This window comes from Armigeres subalbatus, chromosome 1 (genome assembly GCF_024139115.2).
Source record: "Armigeres subalbatus isolate Guangzhou_Male chromosome 1, GZ_Asu_2, whole genome shotgun sequence".
In the NCBI taxonomy this organism is placed as follows: Eukaryota; Metazoa; Arthropoda; class Insecta; order Diptera; family Culicidae; genus Armigeres; species Armigeres subalbatus.
This window is the reverse complement of record NC_085139.1, coordinates 70856779-70873275: the sequence shown is the minus strand read 5'-3', so window position 1 is coordinate 70873275 and position 16497 is coordinate 70856779. Positions and strand designations below refer to the sequence as shown.

The 16497-nt window shown below is 44.1% G+C and overlaps 1 protein-coding gene across 1 annotated transcript in view; it reads left to right on the top strand.

Annotated features, from left to right (window-relative positions):
• LOC134211621 (chondroadherin-like) overlaps positions 1-16497 on the top strand; it is a 46460-nt gene that overhangs the window by 17364 nt on the left and 12599 nt on the right. The window contains exon 2 of the mRNA XM_062688729.1: positions 2554-3039. Within this exon, the coding sequence (XP_062544713.1) occupies positions 2554-3039 (486 nt within the window). The remainder of the gene's footprint in view (positions 1-2553; positions 3040-16497) is intronic.

Sequence of the window (16497 nt, the reverse complement as noted above, 5' to 3'; positions counted from 1 at the left end):
TCGCAACGTGAAGATTTCATTCGGAGACAGAATCTGAAGAACGGCTGACAGTAACGGTCTTTCCTCCAGGGTTACCGAATCGAATTTCTGTTCTGGAGCCAGCGTGCTTACTGGCCAATACTGTGTATCCATTTTCAACCAATCTGGACCAGTCCACCACAGGGAACTGTCCGCTATTTGAGCTGGAGTTGCTCCTCTCGATATTATATCCGCAGGATTCTCGATCCCCGGAACATGGTTCCAAGCACCAACCACCCAGGCGATCAGTGATACGCTCTCGCAGCATCACCTCCCAACCGCCGCCGGTGTTGCTATCGGTCGACCGTTCGACCCCGTAGAATAATAAAATTATTTACAGTCCACAATTAAGTGTTTTTCGGTGGAAATAAATTTCGATAGTTACCGTATCACAAACTGTAATTATTCGCGTTCCGAAAAAGTTTCCGCGGGTGCAAACGGGAAGATTCCCAACAGTCTTCTTGACTTGAAACTATCAGTGGCTCTGAAAATATACTTCCAGGATTCATTCTTTTCATATTTCTGTAAAGTGGCTATGACTCAGAAATGGGAAACAACGAGCACTGAACATTTTATCGTTTCCACTTCCATACGAGCAATTTCCATTTTAAAATTTGCGAAAAATTAAACAATCACTCCCAGGGGTAACCGACCGAGTGCTTTTGCAAACTCTGCGAGTAAAAAAAAGTCTCACTAACAACATCAAACCTGGCAATGATGACGGCCCGACCCAACAAGGATGTAGACGTAGGTAGGCTGTCTGCATGTGAAACCTTCACCAAGCGCCAAAGCCCACAGCTCCTGGGACGGGCGAGGTGTGTAGGCACTTCAGACTTCTCACGTTGCACTCTTGATAGGCGCCAGGTTTTTGTAGCTGAAAACAAATCCAACTGTTTGTGTCACAGAGCGCAAAAAAACAGAACCCAAAGCAGAAACATATCTTTTCCATAAAAGGTGCCCGAGCTGGGAGCCGGAAAAGCGTTCTCCCGAGACAGATACTCATCTGAAAAGGGAGTTTCTCGCCTCCGTAGTTCTGCTGGGCGCACACGAGCACAAAACATTTCTGGCCTGGCACGTGGCGTATGAAATCGGAGAGTGTTTGCCACTGGCTTGCACTTTTGTAGTATGAGAAGTCTGATGTGGGATTATCATCTGACGAACTTACAGAAATAATCCGAGAAATGCCAAGAAAAGGAAAAAAATATGCTTTTTGTTTGCTACCAACTTGGGTGACGGAGTTTTGTCTCAAAACAATCAAATTACGACTGTTTTCCCCTTTTTAGTATGTGGAAGATAGCACATTAATTGTCCATTTATATTTGATATAACGGTGTCCATGGTTTAGTTCGGAGTATCCGTAATCCGTTTTAAGCCAATTAAGAGCAAAGTGACTTTACAGAAGAAGATTGAAATAAGAAAAAATTCATACAAAATCTGAGATGGTGCTAAGACGTTGAGCTGAAATTCAACGCAACCGTTTCAAAACTGTATTTGCTTTAATATAGGTCGATAGATAAAGCAAAAACTGAAAAGGACTTACGAATATTGACATTCCATCCACTTTTACAACTAAAAAGCTTAAGGCGCTTGACCCGCATCTCAGGTATCGTTATTTCGTTCTGAATAATAAATGGGTCGAAGCCAAAACGAATAACCTTTTTATCGCCCTTTATGAGGTGAATTTTGTTTTCCTTGCCGTCAAATTCCTTCTCAAATGGCCATCCAAAAGTTACCCGCAGTCTCAGCGGAAGGGAAAATACGAAAAGCATCGTCTGTTGTCGGCTAGAGCCCATTCGCCCTCCTAGCCGGGTTGTAATGCTTCAACACGCTTCGGCTACCGGTGAAGAAGGGGTCGTCTGTTCCTTAATTTCGATGCCTCAATTTCGGAGTGCTCTCTCAGCCAGTGCCAACTACCAGATTGCAAAAGGAGTCAATTTCCGAGAATGAGCCATCGCATTAAGAGCCGAGCCCGAGTGCTCAGAGGACGGATCTCGAAATGGAAACGCTGCTATGCGAATATCGCACGGGCGGACGGACCGTGATTAGATGGGGCCGAATCAACATTTCAAATTATGACATCTGTTGTTGCGTCGGTCGTCCATTCCAGCCTCGAGTAACTGGAAGGATCAAAGCTAAAGAGGGATAACCAGCTCATAGCCCGGAAGGCTTTGTGTGAAAAGTTTTCCAATTTGGGTAAATCGCTTCAAAATGTGTTTGGGTTGACTAGACAGGTTAGCTGTAACCGAACCGGAGGACCAGGCCAGGCGTCATCATGCAGGTCAAATTTTTCGCTTTGCTTCGTTCTAAGATTGGATGGCGGAAACTCAGAAAATCGCTTCGAAATCGATCGACCTTGAAGAATTAGGGTAACTCACTTAGATTATATGACTCTCGATACCCAGACCCACCGAAACAGGATGGATTACAATTATCGTATATTTTCTATCGAAATCGATACCAATTCCAGTGACCCTCATAGCACACCGAAACCAGAACGAACTCTAACGAATCGACATGTTTTCTCTTCTCCCCCAGGTCATGTGCAACAGTGGCTCACTGCGGGAAATTCCCCTGGCCCACATGCCCCCGACGGTGGAAGTCCTATCACTGCAGAAGAACATCTTTCCGATAATTAAAAGCGACGCGTTCCTGGGACTGAAGGCACTCAAAAAGCTCTCGCTCGACAGGAACAACATCAGCACGATAAAACCGTTTGCCTTCCGTGGGCTTCCCCGGCTGCGGGAGCTCTCGATCCAGCACACCCCGCTGGCGACCGTGGCATCGTTTGCCTTCGCCGGGCTGCAGAACGTTTCGCAAATAACCCTTTCCCACAACAAAATTTTGCGCATCGAAGCGTACGCGTTCGCCGGATCGGCCGGCATCCTGCTGCTCAATTTGGCCGACAATCCGACGGTGCTGGTCGAGAAGAACGCATTCTCCAATTTGGGCTCGGTCGAACGGTTGACGCTGCCCTCCGGGATTCGCAACATTTCACAGGACGCGTTCAACGCGCTGGACATGGTGAGTTTATGGGCGACTTGGGGGGGTTCCGATTAGCTGCACAGATTTTTCGAGAGTGATGAATTTTTAAAATGATTTTTGGCCGTTCTTGTAACAACACAGTTGTACTAAAATGTGACACTTATTGAGTTTTTGTTCATTCATGTTGTGAATTTCTGTATGGCAAAGTTGTTTCTGGATTATCCTTTTTTTTTGGTAAAGAAATTTGGAATTTCTCTTAGAAAAAAACTCAAGAGGTGTAGGTGCACCATATTTACATTTACATTCGAATGCCTTTTCGAAGGAAAGTTGATGCGCATTCTCGTTTACGCCAGCTAAATCAATTGGAAAGACGATTCGAACGAATCGATTTCGTTCGAAAGAATCGGTTCGTCCGTGAACACGAAAAAAGGTGAAAACCGGAGTCTAGAAAACCGCGTCTACTTGAGAGACTGACCCCGCAAGTTAACTTTCCAAACGTGTTCGGGTCAATATGACCCCGCACGTTAGCTTTCATTTTAATCAAGCTTTTCGACCGATCTTCCATTATGATTACATTCCAAATGTCTCCTGATACGTAAATAATAAGAAACCAACCAAAAAGATAGATCCTGGAGTCGCTGGGGTGCCCACTAGGAACATCTAAAATGGGACATTTCAGTTTTAGCACCAAAGCTGGTCATTCGGCGGCTCGTTCCCCATGGTTTTCTATAAGGAAGCGTGGTCTGAATATAAAATGATCCATTGACGACTTTGACCGCTTCCGAGACTTACCAACTGCCCCAAGGGATCCTGTAGAAGGGGACATTTAAGTTTTAGCGCCAAAGAAGTCATTCGACGACTCTTTTTTCATGGTTTTTGATCATGAAGCGAGGAATGAACATGAAATGGGTTATTAGCGATTCTGACAACTTCCGAAACCTATGGATTGGGCCAGGTGAACTTGTAGAAGCGAACCCGTGTTAGAGGGGTTTTAGCAGCAAAACCAGCTATACGAGTGCTCGTTTCTCATGGTTTTCAATCAGGGAGCCAATCATGCATATGAAATGGACCATTGACGACTCTAAACGCTTTCAGGTTTAAGGTTGCAGTGGAGCCGGACAAAAATAGGAATGAATAAATATATATTTGATTAAGATAAAAAAAATTAAAATTCAGCTCGTCACCCTACATTTGTTCTTGGTCATTTGCTGTGATTTTTCCTATTCCTGCTCAACCGTTGGACAAAGAAACTAAGGTTTATATTTTTTCTGCGGGTGTAACTATGTTACAATATTAGACAAAATATATTCAGTTTCAGTTCGATTAATCAACCCTTTCGTCTTGAGAAAGATTGATTCAAATCAGAAGCTAGAGGATTTGAGAACTTGACAATTATTTATTTATTTATTCAGACTAAGGCCGAAGTGGTCTGTGCGGTATATAAGAGTCTTCTCCATTCGGCTCGGGAGATTTGAATGCCCACTACGAAGCGTGGGGCTCCAGGAAAAATTATGGAAGAGGAAAGACGGTGCTTGAAGTTGTAGTAGACAATGGGCTGATAGTGATCAACTCTGGGGAAGCAACGCAAATCGATCCCTCCAATGGGTCCTTAGGGACAATTGATCTAACGATAGTTTCGTCGATAGTTTCAGGACTTCATCGATCAGAGTAGTGATAACATCACTAGTGTAGCAGAATTCACAAAAATAGCTAAAACAAGTGCTCAGAAGTTCATACCGCGAGCAAGTGCGAAGTTTGGAAAGAATTTGGTTCGTTGGTGGTCTGAGGAAGTGAAGGCGAATGTGAAATACCGGAGGAAAATGTTACGAAGAGTTAAAAAATTATCCGAAGACCACCCTAACAAGAAAGAGGCAGTGAAGCAATTTCAGCTAGCAAGAAACAACTGTAGAAGAGTTTAGAAAATCGAAGAACTAAAGTTGGGAAGAGTTCGTTCAATCCTTCAATCCGGACACACCGATGACCCTAATCTGGCAGAATGTACATAGTTTAAGCGGAAAAAAGAAAGCCGTAACACCTACACTTCGACTTCAAGGGAAAATAGTGGAGGATCCCAGTGGATATCGCTGAAGCAATAGCGGACCATTTTGAAAATGTCTACGAACCTTCAGACTTGCCAATGATCGAACCTTCCGCTGAAGAAATCAAGACAGATGGTCAGATCAACCAAGATATCACTATGGACGAGCTACTGTGGGCCATCAGTCACGGAAAGGGTCAATCCGCTGGACCGGATTCCTTCGGTTACCCTATGCTACAGCATTTTTTTTTAATCTTTCGTTTATTTGGAAGGCTCATTTGCCGTGAAGTGTTACGGAGCCGAAATCAAGTTTTACAATACTTTTCTTGATTCTTAAACATAGTGTTAGTTTTGGGGAACCGAAGTCTTACATCAGAAACTTTCAAAAATTGGTGGACCAGGGACATGTACTCGAAATCAAGGCCCGACAACACTTCCCTAATAGGCTATGGTTGTTTTCCTCGGACCCGAAGATGTTCACTTAGCGCAGATCTGGGGCCACGATGCTCCTCGCACGCCCACACGACATGATCGATGTCCTGATAATCCTCGCCGCAAACACAGAGATTTCCTTCCGAGAGCCCCACTCTGAAAAAATGTGCATTTAAAGTGTAGTGATTGGACATTAGACGACACATGGTACGAATGAAGTCTCGTCCCATATTCAATTTTTTGAACCATGGACGCTTCGACACCTGCGGGCGAATTGAATACAGCGATCTACCCAACGTCCCCATTTGTCCATTTCTGTTGCCAGCTGTTCAAGGTTTCCTGACAAACTAATGTGAAAAATTCATCGAAGGTGATTTTCCGATTGTAAATATCACCTTCCATAGCGCCCACCTTAGCCAAAGAGTCCGCTTTCTCATTTCCCGGGATCGAGCAATGAGAAGGGATCCAAGCCATGGTGATTGTGTAAGACCGTTGTGATAAGGCACTCAAAGCTTTCCGTATCCCATTCAGAAGATACGCTGAGTGCTTAACCGGTTTCATTAACCGAGCAGCCTCCAAGGAACTTAGACTGTCGGTGAAGATGAAAAAGTGGTCAGGAGGTAGGGATGCTCGAGAGAATAGTGTATAGCTGCTAGCTCAGCAGTATACACGGAACAAGGCTCTTTAAGCTTAACCCTTAAATGCGCAATGTTGTTTTAAAACAACAAACCGAAAATACGTTTAATGTTAATGATTTTAATGGTTGTTTACGTTAAAAATATTTTCGACGATTTCTAAAAAAATCGCCTTGCGCCTTTAAGGGTTAAAGTAGGCGCTTTAAAAAACGTTAAAAACACCAAAACCAGTGGAGTCATCCATTTTTGACCCGTCTGTGTAAAAGCTTCTCTCCTCGCTGGCGTGCCCGTATTTGCTTGCAAATAATGGAGGTATGACCTCCGGACGAAGGAAGTCTGGTATTCCATGAACCTCCTGCTTCATGAACAGATCAAAAATTACAGAGGAACTGAAGGAGTCTAAGAAGTTAGCACGATTGGTATCTACCGAAGAAGGGCTTACCTCCAGCGTTATGTACCAGTGGTAAATACTCATGAATCGAGATTGAGGGTTTTGTTCGAGCAGCTTCTCGAAGTTGTCAATGACCAATGGATTAAGAACCTCACAGTGGATGAGGAACCGGAGCGATAATTCCGCGAAACGATCTGTCAGAGGCAGTACTCCCGCAAGTACTTCCAGGCTCATCGTATGAGTCGAATTCATACAACCTAACGCGATACGGAGACAGCGGTACTGAATCCGTTGAAGCTTCAGCATGTGTGTTTTAGCCGCGGACTGGAAGCAAAAACTGCCGTATTCGAGGACCGACAGAATGGTTGTTCGATACAACGTTATAAGATCTTCGGGATGCGCTCCCCACCATGTTCCGGTTATTGTTCGCATGAAGTTGATCCGTTTATGGCATTTTTGTGTCAGATACACAATGTGCTTCCCGAAGGTGCATTTTGAGTAGAACCAGACCCCGAGATATTTAGAAGACATGCTATGAGTGATTGTTCTTACCCATCAGTTGGAGCGGGAACTTTGCCGGCTTATGTTTTTTTGAAAAGACAACCATCTCAGTTTTCTCCGGAGAGAATTCGATACCCAGCGTAGTATCCCAAGTGGACAAATTGTCCAGAGTATCTTGCAATGGTCCTTGCAGATCAACTGAGGTTGGCCCCGAAACGGATACAACGCAGTCATCTGCAAGCTGTCTTAACGAGCAATTTTACATGAGAAACCAAATTGTGTATCTGACAAAAAACTATTCGATTCAACCCATTTGTCTAGCCGGAAGAGAATCATCTTCTCCAACAACTTCCGAAGACAGGACAGCATCGCGATGGGGCGATACGAATTATAATCCGACGCGGGTTTTCCGGGCTTCTGAATGGCTATCACCCTCACATGCCTCCAATCATCCGGAACAATGTTGCACTCCAGTAACTGGTTGAACAGGCTCAATAAGCGCCTCTTCGCGACGTCTGGGAGGTTTTTAAGCAAATTGAACCTTATTCTATCCATCCCTGGAGCGGAATTGTTACATGAAAGGAGAGCAAGTGAGAATTCAATCATCGAAAAGGGACGGTCCATATCACCCCTGTCAGCAAAAGCATCACGTAGCTTTTGCCTTACCGGTACCAAATCCGGACAAACTTTCTTTGCGAAGTCGAGTATCCACCGCGACGAGCTTTCACGATCTTCGTTTACGGACGACGCGTTGCGCATTCTTCTCCACAGAGTTTTCATTGAGGTCTCGCGCGATAAACCTTTAAACAAAAGTGCGCCAATATCCGCGCTTCTTCACTTTGACCAGCTTCTTGAACTAGATCTCGAGCGCGATGTACCGTTTGTGAAGAACGATCGAACCGTGTTTCCGAAATTCTTTGAACGCGGCGGATTTCTTGCGATAAAGTTGTGTACACTCGACATCCCACCACGGACTGTGTGGTTTCCTACGAACCGAAGCTCCTGGCACCGGTCGGCGTTGTGCCTGAAGAGCGCTGTCAAGGATCAACTGTGATAGAAACTCGTACTCTTCCCGCGGTGGAAGTGTTTCTATCGACTGTATGCCATTAATGATGGCCTCCGCATATTTTCCCCAATCGATGTGCTTTGTGAGGTCATATGAGAGGTCGATAGAAACAGATGGATTACGTCCATTGGAAATCGAGACTTCGATCGGCAAATGATCACTACCATGGGGATCTTGGACTACCTTCCAAGTACAGTCCAACGATAATGAGCTCGAACAAATGGAAAGCTCTAGACGGCTATCTCTTGCTGGAGGAGCCACTCGTGTAGCTTCTCCTGTATTCAAAATTTACATATTGAAGTCGTCGCAGAGGTCGTATATCATTGATGAACGGTTGTCGTCGTACAGTTCCCCCCAGCCTGTTCCGTGGGAGTTAAAATCTCCCAGGAGCAACCGTGGCTCGGGCATAACCGAGCAGATGTGCGAGAGATCTCTACGAGATATCGCGGTGTTTGGAGGAAGATATATCGAGGCGATACTGATGTCTTTTCCTCGAATAGTCACCTGACATGCGACAGCTTCGGTGCCTGACATCGGAGCAAGATCGACTCTATAGAAGGAGTGCTGTTTTTTGATCCCTAAAAGCACCCCTCCATATCGATTTGCCCGATCGCGGCGGATTATGTTGAAATCAGGAAAATGAAGGTTCACATCTGGTGTTTGTTTGTCAACTAAAAATTTAAAAATATCTAATTTTGGAAGAATACTTCGACAGTTCCACTGTAGAATCGAAATCATGTTACCCTTATTGACTAAGTTAGCCATCGAAGGATACAAATGACTCGAGGAGGGGCAGTTTTGAAGCCAGCTGCTTCAGGAGAGGAGTCAGAATAGGAAGAACAGTTTTGACCATGATCTTCACGGGGTCGGAAGCATCAAAAAAGTTGAGGATGAGCTCCACGATGCCAGAAAGAGTGAACATTGGAGCGCTCGTGGGCTCTTCTGCTCGCTCTCTATGCTCTCTTTCTGGCTGAGAAATCGCAAAAATTGGGGCATCTGGGATTTTAGATGTTCCCGGAAGCGGTGGAAACTCTCGATCATCCCGATGTGAAACCACAAAAGTTGAACGTTTTTGAGTATTTCCACCCGCTTGGAATTTGATCATGTTGGATTGGGGCTCACTTTGCGGTTGTTTTCTAGGCTTTTTCGAGGGTCGCTGGCTCTGTTTTATTCGCTTCCTCGTTGAGCCATTGAAAACAAAGGGAACCCCATTTCCAACCTCGGAGTCAGAGCTACCTTGATCGTCCAAAGGAAGAGACGAGTAGATGGTGTCAGAAACGAGTGGAGAAGCGGCCTTCCTCAACATTTCGGCGTAACTTCGCCGAGAACGCTGCTGAATGGACCGCTTCTGGTGGATTCGCTGCTGTATGTACGTTGGGCAAGCTTCAAGAGCATGTGGAGGGCTTTCGTTACAATAGACACATTTCGGTGCCGTCTTGCACGCGCCCTCCACATGCTTCTCTCCGCATGATCCATAGCGAGGTTTATTGACGCAGTACTGAGCGGTGTGGCCCAGCTGCTTGCAATTAACACAATTCATCACCTTCGGTACATACAGCCGAACAAGTAGACGAAGTTTGCCAATCACTACGTAGTCAGGCAGTGCGGACCCGGAAAAGGTGACGCAGAAAGAGTCAGACGGGGAATAACTCCGCTTCTCTCCCTCCTGCGACACCGAATACATTTGTTTGCAATCCAGTATCGCAACAGGAGGCAAAGAAACGTTCTTGAAACGACCGAAACCTTGTTTCAAATCGTCACATGTCATACTTCCCTCCGTCACCACCCCCGCGATCTCACACACTGCTGACGGTAAATACACCTTATATTCGAGGGTGAAAAGCTCACAGGTGGCAATCTCGTTGGCCTGTTTGCGATCACTGACCGTGACACGGAGTTTACTGGACCCAACCATGTCAATGATCGAATTTGCTAATCTGGCTGATATTCAAACGTTTGCTTTTGGGTCGGAAGAAAACAACATACGGCCCACTAGAGTCGTGAGGGTAGACCTTGGGACGTGGGCTCGTAAGGGAAATTTTAGCGTTGCAGGAGTCCATTTCGTTTTGGTTAGGAACAACCGAATGCAACGAATGATTAGACATGGAATACGAAGTACCCCCGCCATCTTCGGCTACGCGCATTGCGGACATGAAATGCGCCGCTGCAGCGAGGCACAATCTATTTTAAAACTAAACAATTATCACAAAACAGAAAAAAAACACACACACACAAACAAAATAATTATTTGGAACAGTGGGGAAGACGAGTAAAAAGGAAAGAAAAAAACTGTTCCAATAAGATGGTGAAAAGAGGGGAACAATGAGAGGGAGCTCAAGTCAGGACCGGATTTAGCCGGAAGGGGGCCCCGGGGCCGACGGTATGTGGGGGCCCCAAAATGTACAAAAAAGGTTGGTTTTGGTACATAAGATTTGTGGGGGCCCGGGGCCACGCCCCCCCCGGCCCCCCCATAAATCCGGCCCTGGCTCAAGTAAATACTTGCGTTCACACTGCTGTGTCACCGGCTAACAGATCTGGCAGCACGCACTGGGTGGATGGACACTCGCCGGTGGTGGAGCGGTCGAAGCGAATCACGCTATTGTTGGTGTTCTAGCCGCACACAACACTGCAACTGGGTAGATGGATGGTGGCAGGAGGGCAGCGCGCGTCTGTGTTGGTGGAGACGCACGATGGATGATGACTGTCGGCGTGGGACGATGATGCCTGCGCCTGCGATGGACGCCGAAGAAACTGCAAAGTTTTGCGTAGTCTTGCAAAACCATGGCTACTACGAAATGGCTACTTAACTGCTTTAGCCAAGCACCACTTCCACTCAAGCACTATGCTTCAAAACACTTTCGGGAAAAAACCGCTACCTGTACTTCAGGAAAAAAAAAAAAAAACGAATGAGAAGCAGACCGTACGCGGACTTAAAACCGTCTCGCACGGATGCTCGACGTGGAATGTGATGCTACAGCATCTTCCGCTCAAGACAAAAGCAGTTTTCCTAAAACTGATTAACGAGATCTGGGAGTCTGGAAAAATTCCGGAGAGTTGGAAAGAAGGTACCGTTATACCTATCCCTAAGCCAGGAAAAGATCCTAAAGTGCTAGGAAATCATCGTCCAATTGATTCTAAATGGAGACTTCATCCCAACGGTAAACAGCCTCGTAGTCTTAGGTGTTACAATCGACCATAACTTTGACTTCAAACAACATGCCAGAAATGTCAAGAAGGCCTGTACAAATCGAATCAATTGACTCCGCATCATCGGTCATCGAATGGTGGGCGGATCTAGAAAGACGATTATGCACATAGCAAAAGCTACCGTGATACCCAAGATATTCCATGGATGGGGCCTGGTCAGTAGAGGAAAAAACCGGGTTGAAAAAATACTGGAACCAATATATAACGACATGATCCGTATTTGTTCCGGAGCATTCAAAACCAGTCCCGTAGCGGCTTTATACGCTGAATCTGGAGAGCTACCATTCGGACATTTGGCATGTCAGAAACTGGTGGCAAACTAGAGGAGAAGAAAGTATTGTCAAATTAAGGAGGTGAATGGCCGATTACCGAACGATCGAAGAAAAAGCTTGAGGAGAATACCGGGGATAAACTTCCACCGGTAGCAGAATTCCCCCTTTAGCTGAGGAGCGGTTGGGCATCAAAAGAGATCCCAATTGATTGGACGGTTAAAAATAACTTCAAAGTTGGAGAAGGAAGTAGCAAAGCCAAAGCGCTATACAGAGAACTGGAGCAAAGGAAATATGCGGGTTTCAAATATTTATTTACGGATGGCTCAGTGGATGTAAAGGAGCAAGTCGGATATGGTATCTGGGACGGAAATTGCGGGAAAAGCTATAATTTGCCAAAGGGTTGCACCATCTTTTCTGCAGAAGCGAAAGCATTGTATATCGCACTTCAAGCTATCAAAACTGGAGAAAAAGCGGTAATCTTCTCGGACTCCGCCAGTTGCATATCAGCCATAGAATCTAAACTTACACCCATGGATTAGAGCAACACAAATGGAAATTGAGAAAAAGCAAGTCGGGATCTGTTGGATTCCGGGACACTCGGGTATACCTGGCAATGAAAAGGCGGACACACGGGCTAATATGGGAAGAATTGTTGAAACGACGGAGATGGAGTTTCCTGCAGTAGATCGCATCTCATGGAGCAGGAAAGTTTTGGAGGACGGGTGGAAGAATAGCTGGTACAAGGAGCGTGATGTACGTCTGAGGAGGGTTAAACCTTCGACAGCTGAATGGCCAGACCGGAAATCCAGACTAGAGCAAGTGCTCTTAACACGTTTGCGAATAGGCCATACTAAGGCCACCCATGAGTGGATGCTAGAGAAAGGAGAGAGTCCCAAATGTCAATTTTGTGGAACAGCACTATCTGTCGAGCATATGCTCTTTGAATATCTGGAATACGAGAACATCAGGAGACAGTTACAGATGGAGGGTAACACCTGCCAAGTTCTGTGCTACGAGAATCTGAATACAATAATATAAAGGGAGGAGAACAGTCGGAAAAAAAAATGAGATGGGAACAGTCTTGAGCATGAGCATGAGCATGATTGACCGCCCATGGTTGCTACTCCGTTATTGCCAGGCCAGCTGTAATTACACCGAGAACCAACAGATGGTGTTTGGGACTAACATCACCCTCAATGTGTAAGAACTGGTGACCCAAAATTAAGCAATACCAGCGCCGGCCGTGTCCGAATGCAGGTCAATTAGGGAATGGGTAGGAAATGTTGACGTGATACCCGCTTTGATAGAAGCCGACGAGTCATCTGCACTTCCACGAGAAATCACCGGGATGTTGGATATATGGGGTAGGGAGTGTAGTAGGGTTCGTTTTGGTAAACGACATGCGGGGTGTTACGTGTAGTTTGATCGAAATTAAACAAAAAAAAACTCATTCGAACGCGCATTAGTTAATTGAGTTACCGTCCGCACCACGCAGAACATAATATTTCGATGATCGCACGATCGTTCTGCGTGTTAGAAGAAACCCGATTGGACGCGCACTATTCTTTTAATTGTTATTTACTAACTTGCACTACGCAGAGCAAAATATTTCGAATATCGTGCGATCGTTCTGCGTGTTTGAGATCGAGAAAACTGGAAACATGATCAAATGCGCACTCCTTCCACTAGAAATCACTAAAATGATGGATATATGGAATTGGGAGTGTAGCAGGGTTCGTTTTGGTACACGGTATGCCGGGTGTATCGTATAAATCGAAACTGAATTTGAACGCTATCAAACGCGCACCTATTACTTTGATTTCCGAACGACTCTATGAAGATAAACAAAATGACTCGGACTTCAAGAACATTCTGCGCGCCTCATGAAAACACGATTGAACGCGCACTAATTATTTTGTTTTCTGACCGACTGCATGGAGCAAAACTGCATGGAACATTCAGCGAAAATTTTCCGTGCCTTCCTAAAACAAGTACATGTAATTCAAATATACAATATGACATAAGGGATCCATCACAACTTTAGGGAAGACACTTATCTATATGTACGTTATTGTATTGTTCGATCCTTATAATTTTATTATGTTCCAGTTGAACTTTTAACATTGTCATAATGCACGTTTGCAATCTTTTGACATAATAGCAATGATGCAATACGACTCTAAAATACATATGTGTGCGTAATAGATTACATAACATATAGAGAAGTGTGTAATAGCATATCGCGTAGAACAAAAATTGTGTGAAAAAATGCGTACGTACAATGCTTAATTGTAAAAATAAGCGGTAACCTAGCGAGGGATTTGACGTAACTGCGAGAAGTAGAGCTCGTAAATAAGTGAGTGCGACAGTGGGCTTTGATGAACTTTTATGAAAAATGTCTTCATGAAACTAGGTTTTGGCGAATCCTGCTTGTTATTCTTTCCTCGATGGTCCACTGATCACCCGAAACTTTTAAGTTCGCAATGGCCTGATCCACGGAAATATCGGTTTATCTTGATTCAAATGTGCCTTTTATTCTTTAGCCCGAGGCCGTGACCTTATATTCACTTAACTCGGATTTATGACTTTCATTAAATAACGTAAACTAAGAAATGGGCACTGATTTTTTTACAATTTGACAGGACGTAAAAATCACTTGTGTTGTCAAAAATGAATTCAAAATATAAAGAAAATTTCGATTCAACTTTAATAATCCATTGGATCTTAGTGAAGATCATATTGAATAATCCAATAATTTGTAATAGAGAATATAGATCGAAACGTTATAATACAAATCTCGCTTAACTTTTTAAAAGGACCTAAGTAACATTTTTTTCAAGAAATAATTTGAGTACTGCAATCAAAAGCTTTCATGTTGTTCGGTTGATTGCGCTATTCAAATTAATTCATGTTAAAAATGTTACTTAGGTCCTTTTGAAAAGTTAAGCGAGAAATGTAATATAATGATTGTAATGTATTGAAAATAAGACGGTGGCAACATAGTTACAAGATGAACCAGTCTCGGGCTGATATTCTTGCTAATGAAGATCAAAAAAATTTGTTAGCAACCGAGTTTTCTTCTCATTAAAGCATTCAATACTTAATGAGTTTGAAATAAACGATTTCGATATTCACTCATCATCAGCAAGTACTTAGGCTAAGAGAAAACATTATCAAAATAGAATGGAATCGCGTTTAAACAAATTAAAATTTGAAATTTATGGAAAATAGAAAGTATTTTATTATTTCGTTCATTTCATTATGAAATCTGTGATGTACTAATAACACATTTTTTAAACACTCTGAATTCTAGAGTCATATAACAGAGAGACTGATAAAAACAGCCCAAGTAATCAATAAGTCGTATATCTCGCAGATCGGCCATATAGTGGGGCTTTAATTCATATAAGTTTTAAAATAGCCATATATTGGACCTATATGGCAGCTTGCCGTAATACAGTGGTAATGGTTGCTTAGGAGTAGATTTTCATTTTAATATTGCAAATTTAAAAGCAGACCATGAAGTGATGGAGTATCAATGAAACTTTCTGTGTGCAATTTACGCAAGCTAAAAAAATCTATAGAACTTGTTATAGAAGATATTATGTTATAGAAAATTTAAATAGTTTACCTTGGATGCTGAAATTTAACCTAGGAGTTGATATGAAGTGAAAAAGATTTGATCTCACCAAAACAGCAAATTGGAAGACTTCTTAGGATCAGTAACGAAGAAATGTAAATGCCCATCGATGAATATTTCACGGTGGCCAATTGAACGTGAACCCATGAATCGTGCAAGGATCAACTTCTGTACTTCCATGAAGATGACTCTGCTGACTCTTTTAACTCTTGACACACGGATGTCTGAATGTCTTGCTGCACGGCGATGCCGGCCATTGATAAAACTTTGCATCGCGACACTTTGATTTGGCTAACTTGTTCTCACTCAGCACTTTGCTTAGCTACATGATGTGATGTATGATGACTTTTAGAAGTAACTTTCAGCAGCACTTTCCTTTCGAAAACTCCGAGTGTGCGTTGGTCCTCCACGAGCATCGTCCAGGTCTCGTGTCCGTAGAGGATTACCGGTCTAATGAGCGTTTTGTAGATTGTCAGTTTGGTACGGCGGCGAACTCTATTCTAACGGAGCGTCCTGCGGAGTCCAAAGTATGTACGATTTCCAGCCACTATGCGTCTCCGAATTTCTCTGCTGGTATCATTTTCGGCAGTCACCAGTGAGCCCAAGTACACAAATTCTTCTACCACCTCGATTTCGTCACCACCGATGCCAACTCGCGGTGGATGGCTCACATTGTCTTCTCTTGAACCTCTTCCTATCATGTACTTCGTCTTCGACGTGTTGATGACTAGTCCGATCCGCTTGGCTTCCCTCTTCAGTCTGATGTAGGCTTCCTCCATCTTCTCAAAGTTACGTGCCATAATATCTATGTCGTCGGTGAAGCCAAATAGCTGGACGGACTTATTGAAAATTGTTCCACTCGTGTTAAGCCCTGCTCTTCGTATTACCCCTTCCAAAGCGATGTTGAATAGCAGACACGAAAGACCATTACCTTGCCGTAACCCTCTGCGGGTTTCGAAGGGACTCGAAAATGTCCCTGAAACTCGAATTACGCACATCACCCGATCCATCGTCGCTTTGATGAACAGTTTTAGTTTATCCGGAAAACCGTGTTCGTGCATTAGCTGCCATAGCTGGTCCCGATCGGTTGTATCATATGCGGCTTTGAAGTCGATGAATAGATTATGTGTGGGCACGTTGTATTCGCGGCATTTCTGCAGTACTTGGCGAATGGCGATCACCTGCTCCGTGGTGTGCCTCACGAACTCCCTTGCAATTGGCGCTAGTCGACAGCATAAAATTTGGGAGAGTACCTTGTAGGTGGCGTTCAGCAATGCCATTGCACGGTAGTTGCTACAATCCAGCTTATCGCCCT